The 13,739-nt window shown below is 54.8% G+C and overlaps 1 protein-coding gene across 5 annotated transcripts in view; it reads right to left on the bottom strand.

The window, feature by feature from the left end:
• Positions 1-43: 43 nt before the first annotated feature.
• PPP4R1 (protein phosphatase 4 regulatory subunit 1) overlaps positions 44-13,739 on the bottom strand; it is a 51,086-nt gene continuing 37,390 nt past the window's right edge. For all 5 annotated transcript variants that reach the window (XM_072949268.1, XM_072949264.1, XM_072949266.1 and 2 more), the window contains 9 exons: positions 10,717-10,889; positions 9,374-9,469; positions 8,450-8,635; positions 6,556-6,717; positions 4,289-4,389; positions 2,323-2,443; positions 2,108-2,242; positions 1,690-1,831; positions 44-1,069 (listed from right to left, as the gene is read on the bottom strand). In XM_072949268.1, the coding sequence (XP_072805369.1) occupies positions 906-1,069; positions 1,690-1,831; positions 2,108-2,242; positions 2,323-2,443; positions 4,289-4,389; positions 6,556-6,717; positions 8,450-8,635; positions 9,374-9,469; positions 10,717-10,889 (1,280 nt within the window). In that variant the 3' untranslated portion in view covers positions 44-905. The remainder of the gene's footprint in view (positions 1,070-1,689; positions 1,832-2,107; positions 2,243-2,322; positions 2,444-4,288; positions 4,390-6,555; positions 6,718-8,449; positions 8,636-9,373; positions 9,470-10,716; positions 10,890-13,739) is intronic.

Consider the following 13,739-nt stretch of genomic DNA (forward strand, 5'->3'; position numbering starts at 1 on the left):
GCCCAGGGGCAGACGCAGATTTCAAAGAAACGACTAAACTAGGTAAAAGACAAATATTTTAATCTAGTTTTCCCCTTTATACTAAAATCATTAATACAGGTCACGAATTGCATTTATTCGCAGGTATCTAGAAAACAGTCAAAGGGGCAGCGCTCTCTGTGTAGACCTTAGGAATAAATTTTCTCTGGACAGGAGAACTTGTGCACAACAGCATGACTGGAGCGGAGGGTCGCAGGCGTGTGCAGCACGCGGAGAGACACAGTGCACCCAGGGCCGGGCGTGGTCCAGCTCACGACGCCCAACACCCCGCACACCTGCTCACAAGTTTCCTTCAGGTCATGGCCAGCATGAGAGACCACAGGACACAGGCGCTCGGCCACGCTCCGTCACCGTGCGCAGCCGTGTGCTGCGTAGGAGTTAAGGTCAGACTCTAGTGCCAGCATCAAGCCCCAGGAGAAACCCAGACAGACGCTCCTGCCCCGTTCACACATGCCGGAAACTATTCACATGCCGGCTGGCCGGGCGCACCCCCGCAGCTCCTCGCCTGCACTGAGGGCGCTCACGGAGGCGGTCCTTCAGTAAAGCCAGCAGAAAGCCATGTGGGCCCCGGGACTCCCGTCCCCTCCACGAGCGACACGCCCGGCCAATTCAAGGTTTACTCAGTCAGGAAGACGGAAGGGTTTAAGGCTTCGGTGACGATTATAATCCTCTGAGAAATTACTTTCCCTTCAAGTCAAGACAAGATCATAGTGTTTACTGTACTTTCTCTCGACTCTGAAAATCCCTGGTGCGGCGCAGGCGACTTGCACCTGCCCTTCAGTCCGCAGGCGGAGCCCCGGCCGGCCGGGCGCGTGGGGCGCGGCGGGACCCGGGCCCCCGGCAGGCGGGCCCCGCGGCCGCGGCGACTAGTAGGTGGAGGAGGCCGTGCTCAAGGCGTCTTCGGAGATCCTGGTGCCAGCAGGGTGGGTGCTGGCGAAGTACTTGACATCACTGTCGCGGTCCATCTGCAGGGCCACGATGGTCTGCTCCACCGCCTCCTGGTGGCAGCTGGCCGAGGCCGAGAAGTACTCTGGGGGCGGGAAGCGCAGATCACGTGAACCCGGTGCAGCGCCTCCCGTCCGCCAGGAACACGGTCAACACGGGCGCTTCCGGCTGACGTGCGCTCTGACAGCATTACAAGACTGTCCTCGTTTATGACAGACTAAGCCTCACGGCGCTCACGGCGGTGGCACTAACCTACGGCACCGCACTTGTGACAGCCGCTCGGCAGCGCGGTGCCAGGAGCCAGCTTCCGGACACAAACCACACACACAGAAAACCAGCCTTCTCCAGCCCTTCGTTCTAACTGCTGCTAAAAATTTTAAATGAGAAAAAAACAGCAGTACTCATTCACCTGCACTGAAGTCTACTACAAATTTCTTTCTCTGCTTCATTCATGAATTCAAGTGACACTAATCGGCATTCCGGGGTGATTACAGTAAGTAGAACAACCCGAAATTTGAGGAGCTTATAATCTGCAGCCAAGCAAACAGAATAAAGAAAAATCCACCTGCACAGAAGGGTGATGATTACAGCCCCTCCCTCGGCAGGAAGACCGTAACAACTCATGAGACCCCGTCTGCAAGCGCCCATCCACCTGCGGGCGTGAGCTCCTGGCCTGACGCCTCTCCCCAGCCCACTGCTACCTACCTTTTTCTAGTAGAGTCTGTCTTAGCGTCTTGGCGAGCAGCACTCGAACGTTGGGGACTCTGTCGTTGGCCAAGGTCAGCAGGTGCGGCATGAGGTGCAGCGCAAACTGGTCCATGGGGAGGCAGTCGTCCTCGATGACCGTCTGGGGACAGAGGGGACCACCTCAGGCTGGCTGGTCTGCCCAGCGGTTTAACCAAGTCTCCCAGAAACGAGTTAAGGGCTTTTGATTTTAGTTACTGCTTTTTAAGCCAACATTCCAGGCACTTGGGACCTCAACACAGGATGCCAAGTCCCCACAGAGCTGCTCATGGTCACCTGCCCCTCGGAGGCTGGGATCACGCTCTGCCACCTCGGGGGCCTGGGGACAGAAGGGAGGAAGGCCAGCACAGGGGACATGCGGTCCTGGCTGGGCGCCCACCTGGCAGACGAAGACGAAGGCCTGGCGCCCGGACCAGCGTGGGCAGCGGCCGAAGTTCTCCACCAGCTCATGGATCAGGTCCACCCCAAAGGAGGGCGGCGCCGCGCGGTGCAGCTTCCGCACCATTTCGCTGACCTGCGAGGACATGCTCAGTGGGCATTGCTGGCTGCTGCCCGTCGCCCGCCCTGCCCACCGCCCGGAGCCGGCAGTCATACCAGCTTGTAGGAGATCCAGCGGACAGAGGAGACCTTGTCCGCGCACAGGCTCAGGGCGATGGGGCGCAGGTAGTCATAGACGTCCCTGGGGCTGTACAGCTCCAGGAGCAAGATCAGCTGCCTGCAGATGAACCAGAGAGGGAGGGGAAGCACCCTGTAACCATGGACACATAAAACAAGCAGGCTGCTCTTCTCAGCAGCAGCGCCAGGTCCTCGCTGTCTGTAACACACACAGAGCCGCCTGCTCCCTGCACGTCCGCCAGCTTGGGAACCCCAGGCACGGTCAGAAGTCCCTCTTCCTCTCAGGATGCGGGCAAGACAAATGCTGCCGAATTCTGCGTCCACGGGATGGAGACGGCGGAGCATCTCCTGCTGTGCTCAGTGGGGCTGTGGACACGGGCTCCCACGGGGACCGGGATGTGCTAAGACACTTCGTCTGCACATCGGCTGTCTATGGAATAAAGTGCTGGCAGCATCAGGCAGCCCGGCATGTGTCAGAGCTCCGGGACCAGCAGCAGCGCCTGGCGGTCTGAGCAGAGGCGGCAGCGCCCATGAGGGAGGACCCTGGGTATGGAAGACTTTCACCTCCCAGCTCTGTGTCTGAGGTCACCGACCCCTGCGGGCAGCAGGCAGTGCCTGGTGGGGCAACGCGGGGCTAAGCAATGACCGGGGGCACCGCAGACCTCACAAGCCCTGTGCCGCTGCCTGGGGTCAGGAAATGGGCAGGGGCCCTCCTCTCACCCTCCACAGGCCAGGGCAGCACACAGCGGGGGCCGAGGGGAGGACACTGCCCGAGACCAAGCACGGGTCCAAGGCAGAGAGGGGGCTGGAGGGGTCCCAAAGACTGAGGCCAAATGGAAGGAGCAGAGAGCCCCCTCCCTGGTGGGCCTCCACGTGGAGGCTGAGATCTAGGGCTGGGAGGGACCTGGAGACGACGGCGGGTCCCAGGCCCCCAGCCACCCACCTCCCCCCAACTGGCTGGAAGACATGTGTTCAGGCGGCACCAAAGTCCCACACAAGCATGGAACCCAGCCCTGCGGGCGAGGGGCAGGCAGGACGGCCCCGAGGGGTGACCTCCTTGAGGCTCTGAAGGAAGCGCCATCAGCCCCAATCCCCCAGAAGCACGCTGCTCCTGAAAACGCTGGCGAGGTCCAGAACATTCTGTGAAGCACTCTTCCAATTCAACAGCCCAATTTAAGACACACAACCCAGTTACAAAACAGGCAAGAACTTGAAGACGTTTCTCCAGAGAAGCATCTGAACCGTCAACAGCACCAAGGGGCTGAGCCTCCCTGCTCGCTCAGGAAACTCGATCAGACCAAGACGGGGTGCTGCTCTGCACCCACGGTGACCCGGGCCGTGAACAGCAGCAAGTGCAGGGCGTGGGGGCCGGGAGCCCCAGCCACGCCGGCAGGGAGGTCCCTCTACACGGCCTCACAAATCCACCTCAGAGACGCCGAAACAGGAACTAGTGTGTGAGTGTTCGTGGCAGTGCCGCCCACGTCAGCCAAGAGGGAGAAGCAACCCACGCGAGTGGACCAGGACGCTGCACGGCCGCGCGGGGCGGCACCGCCCAGCCGCAGGCATGACAGGTGCGCCGGCAGCGCACACGGGGACCGGAGAGGAGGTCCCACAAAAGCCCGCGTGGGACGCGACTCCACTTACACGCAGGGCCCAGAACAGCAAGAGACACAGAGCAGACCGACCGCGGAGGGAGGGGGAGCGACCGCCTAAAGGGCAAGGGTCTCCCTTTGGGGTGATGGGATGCTCCAGAACCCCCGCAGTGATGCTGTGCTGCCGAATGCCGAGTGTGAGCAGGGGCAGGAGCGGCTGTGCGCACGTGAGGCTGCAGCACAGTGAGTGTCAGAGGGACAGGACCTGGACGGGCCTGGAGCCACCCCGAGCAAGGACAGAGCCGGAAGGCAAAATGCAGGGGCCGCCCCCCGCCCCCTGCAGCAGCACTCACTCAGCCAGCTCCGCCCGGAAGCGCCAGTTCCTGCTGTTGTCCGTCACCAGAAACTCCTGCAGCTGGTACAGGTACTCTCGTCTCTTGTCAACATGAAGGAGCTGAAGGGACAACACGAGAGCCGTCACTGGGCAAGGCGCAGATGCTTCTCTCCCAGACTGCTCAAAAGTGATGGCAAACCACACGGCTCTTCTGCAGGACAATGGCTGCAGTAGGTACATGTACTTGTTTTAAAAACTGGTATTAAGTTCATTTTCCCGATAGTCCAGGCATTATCCGCTTTGACACATTTGCTTCCTGGGCCACTGTGTGTCCCCCGGACTCTAGTGTCCCTAGCCCTTGGGCACAGCTTGGCCAGAACCCTCGTCCTCTTTACTCCCACGAAGTCCGAGTCATCAGACTCTCTGGACATAGCGGCTGTGCTCTTGCTCAGACACATGAGCCCAGCAGGCGGCACTGTGAAGGCACACAGTAGGTGCTCAATGAGTGAAGAAAACAAAAAGGAATTTACCCCTCTAATTAGTTGTTCTACAAACATTTAAAAGTAGGTTTAAGTCAACTGGGGGGAGCCCCAAAAGCTGATATACACAGGATCCATCAAACAGGTAAGATCACACAGGAAAAAGTCTAAGTCTGAACTTGCTGTTCTGAGCACATGTCTTCATGGAACACGTTCTAATGGCAGGAAGTGCAGGAGGGAACCTAGAGCAGGCGTGCTCTCATGTCAGTATCATTCCTGGTGGAGGAGTTCGGAACCTGTCCCACGTGTGCTGCATAAGAGCTGAGCAAATGACCGCGTGAGCTAATGCTGCTAAAAACAGAGTTTTTACCACAAGAGAAAAAAGGAGAGGAAATGGTACTGGATCAGAAGTGGAGATATCAATATGAACTCAACAATTAAAAAAAATCAGTAATTAAAAAAAAAAGACCCAAACCCCAAATCCCCTCCTCCTGTCCGTCTCTGGAAAAGCCCAGGAGGAGTGGCACCTGGGGGGCCGCCCGGTGCCTGGACCCTGGCTTCCCCGAAGGTCTCGGGCCTCCGGCCGGGGCGGGACAGGAGGGGTGTGCTAGAAACCAGGGGCAGAGCGAAGGGACGCAGGAGCTGGCTTTCAGGGGCTCCTACTCACCAAATTTGATGTGCATAACAAACGACACAAATGGATTAAAAAAGTAAATCTAAAGTCCACAATGATACTAAAAACACTTCTAAAAAGGTAGAGGGAGAAAGGGGAAAGGTTATCTTTACATGAGACACCAACTAATAAATACAGGAGTTACAAACCCAGAAAATCACTATTTTACAACCTACAAGGTAACAACCGACTCAGGAAAGAAACAGGTACAAACACAAAAGCACTGGGCAAAGGACTCGGGGGGAGCCGTTCACAGGGTATGAAAGCATCGCCCACCGAGGGGTCGTGAGCCTGGACGGAGACAGTGGGCAAGGCCACTGCTACGGGGCCGCTCCACGCCGCCCACCACCGGGAGCGGACATCATCACCCTAACGCCGCCCATCCAGGAAAACAGCTGCCACCTGTGTCCAGAAGCAGCGTTCCTGAGAAGAACTCCTGTTTTACCTGAACTCTGCACATAACAGAGCAGGTGATTCCAAATGCGGGTTGGGGGCACTCCGCAGAACTGGCCAGACCTCCTCAAAAACGCCCATGACGTTAAAGACGGGAGCCAGGGGCCTGCTCTAGGTGTAGGAGGATCACAGAGACGGGACTGGTTTTACATTCAACATGCAGCTCCCCACCGGATTCTGAGTCCAGGGGACACTCCTTGGGCAGTCAGAGAAAGCACGATCTTTGTAAAATGTAACCACATGGTAACTACAGCGGTATTCTAGGATTAAACAGTTTGCAAAATCAGAGCTGTCCGCCTCAGACCCCACACCAGAGGGGTGAGGGCAACTCAGTAGCATAAACATAGCAAAACGTGAAGCGCCAGGTCCATAAAACCTCTTACGTGTATTTAGTTCAATGACTGTGGGAAAAAACATGCAAATACTGGTGCTCACGATCTAACATCGTTTAAAAATGAAATTCAGGGTGACTATTTTTAAATTAAACATTAAAGTGACACCACTGAAACAAAAAAAAAATAACCAGTCCCATTCTAGTCAAAGTGAATCTCACAACCAAATTCACAGCTACATTTCCCTACACAGACCACACAGAAGCCTATCGTGATGGTGACACAAAGCCAAATTTTTACATCTACAGTGGAATTTTAGTGTTTATCATGCAAAGAACTTAAGGGTTACCTTTAGAAAATCATGCAGGTGTTTCAGGACACCTATCCTGACTTCATCGAGGTCTTTCAAGAATCCATTGAAAATTGGAACCAGATCTGCTGCCGTCAGCTGATCCCCCAGGATGACGGCGAGCTCGTGGATGGAGAAGGCCAGGGTTCTCCGAACCTTCCACTGCGGGAGAGAGACAACTGTGAGTAAGCGGACACAGAGCCTGGGTGCCTTTGCTTTTACATAGTACACATGGCTAATTTATATCTCAATGTTACTAATCTCAAGTCAAATCAGAATAAAAGTAGTAACAGAGGTCAAGTTCTAAACGCCTGCTTTGTATCAAAAACTGGCAGAAAAAATTAAAATCCCTGCACAGAATGTCTGCCTTCCTTTCTGGAAGAAGGACAGCCAGGGGATCACATGGGGAGGTCTGCGAAGCTCTCAGCACTGGGCGCCAAGCTCCTCGCTGCCCTGGCTCCTCCCCCTACCCCCTCCCCACCCCAGCACAGACCACCCTGGGTTAAAAACAACAACAAAACTTGTTTTCAAGGAACTGGAAATCAAAGAAATACAAGAACAGGATAGTTTCCTGCAGATGGCCCTGAAAAAGAACCCCTGAACAGAAATGCATTGCGTTCACAGGAAACTTGATGTCAAAAACCATCTTTTTCTTCTCATGCCCTGAATTTTTAATATTTTACTCTATTATTTAGCTTAAAACTTTACTGGTGGAGAAGCTGTTTAGGACAAAGGCTTTCTCTTTCTTCCTGCCCCCAAGCACGAGAACCTGTTCTTGAAACAAAATGCTCTCCCATGTCCAGGGCAAAGCCCTGCTGGCCACCCAGAGTCCCAGGAACCTGAGTAGGGACGGAAAACGTTAACGGAATGTGGAGCCCAGATGGACGTCAGGCCAGTGGGTCCCACGCCCCATCCCACCCCGGGGGCCGAGCCGGTGTAAAGTCCTCCGAGCTCAGAGGAGGGGTGAGACCGTGCGCCCAGGGTTACCCTCCACTTTCCACTTGCTCAGTCAACTAATACATTTAGGGGGTGATCCGTCAAAGCGCCGTATAGATTAGTCTAAGCGGCCTGCATTCCAGTAACCGAGAGGTGAAGGTCACCGAGGCGAGAGGGACAGCATTCTGGAGCGTGGTGACCAGATCTAAGGGCAGGGACGGGAAGCTGGCCACGTCAAGGAGGAGCCGCAAAAAGGCCACGGCCCAGACAAACGACCCAGGGTCAACGTTTCCCACTTCTTGTCTCTCAGAGGTGGTGGCGGCGGGGACATACGTGTGCGCACACACATGCACACCCTGTGACACCAGAGCTTGGCAGGCTCACACGACCGCAGTTGTACTAAAGTTTGAAAGTGTCACTGAATTAAGTGTTTCCGACACTGTTTCAGGGGGGAAATTAAATCCCATACTCTCAAGAATGAATCTATACTTAAACTCCAAACAGCAGCACATCCGTGAGTTAGGAACGCAGGCCTGCCAACATGATGGTCATTTCCAGACCAAAAAAGAAGGCAGGATACTGGGATGGGGAAGGGACAGGAGAACTGTGGGCCGCGGCCTTACAGGGAGAGTTCCCTGCTGTCACCTCGGAGCCCAGGCTAGAGCTGGACCATGAGCAGAAACGCTGCCACGTTCGGGGAGGCAAACGTGCGCCTACCCCGTGGCCTTGGGGCCCGGCCGTCCCCCCACCTGCATGTCCGAGGCCAGCGTCTCGTAGGTCCCCCGGGCCTGCCCCCCCCCCCGCATGTCCGAGGCCAGCGTCTCGTAGGTCCCCCGGGCCTGCCCCTCCCCCACCTGCATGTCCGAGGCCAGCGTCTCGTAGGTCCCCCGGGCCTGCCCCCCCCACCTGCATGTCCGAGGCCAGCGTCTCGTAGGTCCCCCGGGCCTGCCCCCCCCACCTGCATGTCCGAGGCCAGCGTCTCGTAGGTCTCCCGCAGGCAGTGCCAGTTCTGCCGGCCCAGGGTCAGGGCCACGCCCGGCAGGCTGTAGGCGCAGTGCTTGGCGATCTCCGTGTCGACTGTCTGGGCCCGGGAGGGGTCGGTCATGGACAGGTACTGGTCCAGCAGAGCCTGAGGTACCACATCCTAGGGGAGGGGCGGTGGGGACACAAGTTAGGGTCACTCATCTTCGGCGCACGGAGTTAACGCAGCATCTCAAACAGCAGAGAGAAACCAATCTCAGTCTCAGGAATCCAGTCACTGCAAGAAGAAACCAGGCGGACAGAAATACCCCCGTCAGCAAAGAAAAGCATCTCCGGGACAAGGACGGCACGGGGCACCTGGAACGGAAGCGCTCTGAGGGCGGTCCGCAGGGCTGACGCGAGCCCGCACCTGCAGCCGGGGTGGAGGGCGGAGCCGACGAGCCCCAGCGGCAGAGGGACAACGGGCCCCTCTGCGCAATCACCAGCAAGGACTCTAACGCCACCGCCGCCACCGCCTTGAGAGGGAGACCCAGCAGTTCTCTACAGGACGTGAAGTGCACGTGCATCTTAACCCTCTGCAGGAGCACGAGGACACACGCGGTCTTACTCAGGCAGGTGGAACACAGCAAGGAAGGAGCCGCACTCACGGTACAGCTGGGGAAAGGGCAAGTGGGAGGAGAAGCTGAGCAGGAGCTGAATTCTGGGCTCTGTAAACGCATTATTTAAAAAATAAATAAAGCAGAGCTCCATTGAAGGGATGAGACCATACGTAGTGGCTCGAAGATACGTTTACAAGTAAGTGGTGAAAAGCCTATGTGAAGCAGGGCCAAACCTGGTGAGAAACGGGTTTAAACATGGAAACGACCACAGCCACACAGGACACGGCGTCCCGGCTGCTCACCTGGACTCTGGGTCTCCTCTCCTCGTCGGGGCTGAAACCGCCGTCGCTGCCCAAGTCCGGATCGTGGCGCATGTAGCAGAGGGCGGAGTCCACGTCCTGTCGGGACACACAGGCACTAAAGGACCGTCCTGTCGGCTTCCTGCATCCAAACTACACTGCTCAGTCACTCACCTTTCAAGACGGCCAAGAGATACGAATACGTACAAATTCTTTGTGCTTTTAAACATTTAAAACACACCTAAGACCACATAAAAACATCCCCTGCCTTCAAACATGCACAATAGGTTGCTAAACATATGAAAATAAATTCCAAAATGAATGTAATTCAAAACTAAACTCAGAAGTAATTTTGAAAAGGCCCCCAAATCTAAAATTGTTCATTAACAAAACAGCATTTAGCCAGAGAGAGTCAACTGCTCTAACAGCCGTGCAGCAGCACCTGCAGTTTCTGTTCTGTTCTTTTCTATCCCGGCTACCACTAATTGCACAAGTACATTTTATTAACAGCCCCTGCACCCCCCAAAAAACCTCAAATGAACACAAAACACCTTCTAAAACACAGAGGCATTGCACTCAAATTTGCAACGATGCTCAGTGGTTAGGTTTCCTCTGCAGCCCTGGTATCACTCGAGCCCTCTAACTGTGCCACATGTCATCTGACAGAAAACAAGCTCCAAATCCACCAACGCCTGGGGCCCTCGTGTGCCCCTACGCGCACGTGGACACTGCTCCCTGAGCTGACTGCTCGAGCTGCCCTGACCTGCAGCCACCCGACTCTGGCAGCCAGCAGTGTGTTCTGGCTCCATTTACATCAACAAGGGATGAGAAGGGCCGAGACCCAGCGGTGCTGGCCTGGCGGGCGTGGGAGGAAGCTGGGGGACAGCCGTGCACAGGGAGGGGACGCTGGTAACAGTACCCACCCTCACACTCCAGAGTCCAGATAATCCCGCAACATGGCCTCAAGTCCCGATCTTCCGCTCAGAACACTGTTGCTCGCAGCAGTGAAATGGTCCACTCAGAAACAAAGCACCTCTCCAAAAAGAAAAGGGAAGAGTTAATGATTCTTGATAAAGGGCTTTGTTTCCGGGAAGACTATTTCACTGCGGTGAGCTCCGTTAACACAGACCCTGCTGACGTGGTCATGGAGACGGGCCCGGGATTTCTAGGACACCGGAGTCACAAAGGCGGGAGGTGGGGACGGTTACTCTTACTTTGTGTGAAGGGGGAACTGAGACAACTGCTGACAGACAGAGGACGTGCTAACTGGGAAGTGAGCCACGGCCGTTCCCCCCCAGAGCCTCCAACTCCACCGTCTCACTGACGACCCCTGTGCCCCTCGTTACCTCAACAGCATCGCTGATCAAAGGCACGGAGGCTTCGCGGCTGAGCCCGCAGCCGGGGAGCTCGCCGGCAGCCGGCTCGTCCTGCACGGGGCTCCTCCTGGCCACCTCGCCGGGCTCATCGCAGGCATCCAGGCTGGAGGCGCGCAGGGCGGCGGCCAGCACGTCCACCTGCGCTGTGGGCGGGACGAGAGGGCCAGTGAGCGCCAGCTGGGGCGCTCGGTCCCCTCCCTCTGCAGGGTTATGGGATCAGTGGGATGCGATGCTTTGACACTGCCATCAAAAAGCTGGGGGAAAACTCTACTGCGGTGCAGCATTAGTTCCCCGAGAGAAAAAGGAGAGACTAATACGCTTTCGTGAGATTAAATGTGTTTATCCACTACTGTACATTATTCTGCGTTAGTAGGAAGAGACACGCTATCTAGTGCTGGAGTCAATCTCGGTGAGTTAACTATGTCGGGTAGTGCGTGAACGGGCTGACAGGGCTACTTACTAAGCTATTTTAGCAGAAGAGCAGCCACCTGCCAACATAAAACAGCGGTAATTACAAAGATTTCTGTGGCAGTTACATTTAAACATCTTATCCCAATTTGTTGTGTTGTCCTCTAATTCTTCTTGAAAATGAAACTGGTGACCTGTCCCAGACACAGGGGACTGTCTTGCTCGAAGCAAACCAGAATGTCATCACCAAGCAGTTCTCAAGTCTGGCAAACGGTTTTGTCAGTGTTGTGAATGACACCTTCTTCATAACAGTGATTCAAGGCTAAGGTAAAACATTCTTCCTTCCCCCACAAGGAAAGGAGAAAGTTAGCAAAAAATATTGTTTAGTGTTACTTGAAGTAACAATCCACCTGGATCCTCAAAATACAGAATTTATAAATTTTAACTTCAAACGTATTTAGTACAAAGATTAGAAATAGAAAGTGTGCCCCCCCATACTTAAAGATTATTTTAGAAGCAATCAGAGTGAGTACTTTATTAGGATAACCTATTATGGTGCTGTAGCATTTTTAAAATTCTAATTCAGCACATGAGGTACCTGGAAGTAAAGACAAGAAACACAGGATGAGGTTCTTTCTATTCAATCAGGTCATTCTTTATTAAATAAACTGAAGGTGTCAACCGTGAAAAGTTACCATGGAACGCATCCTCATTCTTCAGAGAGTTTAGCAGCAATTTGTACTAATCCTTTAATCAAGCCAGCTCTCCCCTGCAGACTCCTTCACATTTCCACGGTGAAGGCACAACAGCACCCGAGAAGACCGACCGCCCCAATGTGTGCAGGTCTGAGTGTCCTGTCTCACATGAGTCATGGGGGGGGGGCTGGCGCATCTCCAACCTTTCCCAGGAGAGACTAACGGATCAGAGCCTGCAGTCACTCATCTGAGCAGATGACAGACTCTCCTCCTCCACATTAATCTCTGTCTTGAGGTCTGTATGTTCATAAAAGTTTAAAACGAGTACCCCTGGGAAGTCACCTCCTTCAAGAAAACGGGTACAGGATCATGGAGGTGGGCCTGAGCCGATTCCTGGGGGGCCCACAGACCTACCACTGGGACCACGGGCTCCATCCCTTCTGCAGTGCACTTACAACGCGGACACGAACCCTGGGTCAGAGCGCGTTTACCACAGGTCTGTGAGGACACGGCCCCTGCTGACCGCTGCTCAGAACAGGGTTGGCCGGGAACCCGGACGGCACTCCCCCCAGCGAAGCTACACCTTCTGTCTGCCCCACACTCTGCTCGTGGTTAGTCACAAAAATCCGCAATGTGACTTTTCTGGCCACAGCTGCCAAAAGGACCCAATTCTTCTGCTGGGCCCAAGCCCCCTGGAGACAAGTCCGTCCTCCGTGGGCCCTGTCGTCTCAGAACTGGTGCCGTGAACGCTACTCGGCCGCTCTCAGGTTCAATCCTGAATCAGCCCGGCCCCCGGACCTGCCAGCGATTTTCAGTGTCAGGACACATGCCCCACACTCCCTCGTACAGGGTCTGGAAGAGGGGCCTCTTACACCGGCTCTCTGTCTCACTCCCTCCACGTCGTAGGACCTTTTTCAGTTCTACAGCCGAGAACGGGCTTCCTTTTTCTGACAGGACCGTCTCATTCTAGTTCCCGGAAACACTTAACTTTCCTGACCAGAAACGCACACCCACACCCAGTCATTAATCCATCAGTGCTTGGAGGAGGTCAGAGTTAGACTGGGAAGACCGTGAAGAAAAACTCCCGAGTCTGGTGACTGTTCCCAGGACATCTCCCACCGAACAGCACAGAAAGGGACATGGACAAGGCTCTGGAGGCCGAAAGCCACCCGCCAAGGGGCCGGCTATCACGCCCCGGGCACCTCCCCGCGTCCTCAGGCACAAGCACCAGAAAAACACTTAGCCACACAACACAGCTACCTTAGTCCTGTCAGAACTCCATTTCCAATTCTGGGTCAAAGTTCTGCCTTTCAAAAAGGCAGACATTCTCTACCAGTTTGAAGGAGATGGCTGCCCACAGTGGCAGGATTAAAAAAGAAAAATGCATCCCAAGTTAAGGGACACCCTTAAAAACTCAAAACACCTAACGGTCTGAAAAGTCTGGCAGTTACTGAAATTCACACTGGGTTCAACACGCCCTCGGGTTTCAGCAAAATCAAGGCTCCGGAATCCTGCAGCCACACACCCAGCACAGATCCCGTGTTTGGCGGCAGGACATCAGAACACAGTTTGTGAAGTGAGTCTCACCTGCCACGCTCACTGAGGCTGGGATTTTTGTCTGGTTTGTTCCTGGCGTGTATTTAGTGCCCAGGAGAGGGTCTGGCACTTAACAGCTGCCCGCTAAGTAATGCTGGATGAATCCACCAGTGGATGGATATGTTATCAAAGTATCATCATTATGGGCAGAAAGAACATGATGAATTTAAATCACAGCAGGTTTAAGAGCTGAATCAGAAAGAACTGATTGAATCATAGTATGGTGTTACTACTAAAACCTCTCGTTTGCAGTCTGTAAACTTTCAGTACAATTTTAAGTCAAACCGTGTTAAT

The sequence above is a fragment of the Vicugna pacos genome, chromosome 24, assembly GCF_048564905.1.
Source record: "Vicugna pacos chromosome 24, VicPac4, whole genome shotgun sequence".
Taxonomy (NCBI): domain Eukaryota; kingdom Metazoa; phylum Chordata; class Mammalia; order Artiodactyla; family Camelidae; genus Vicugna; species Vicugna pacos.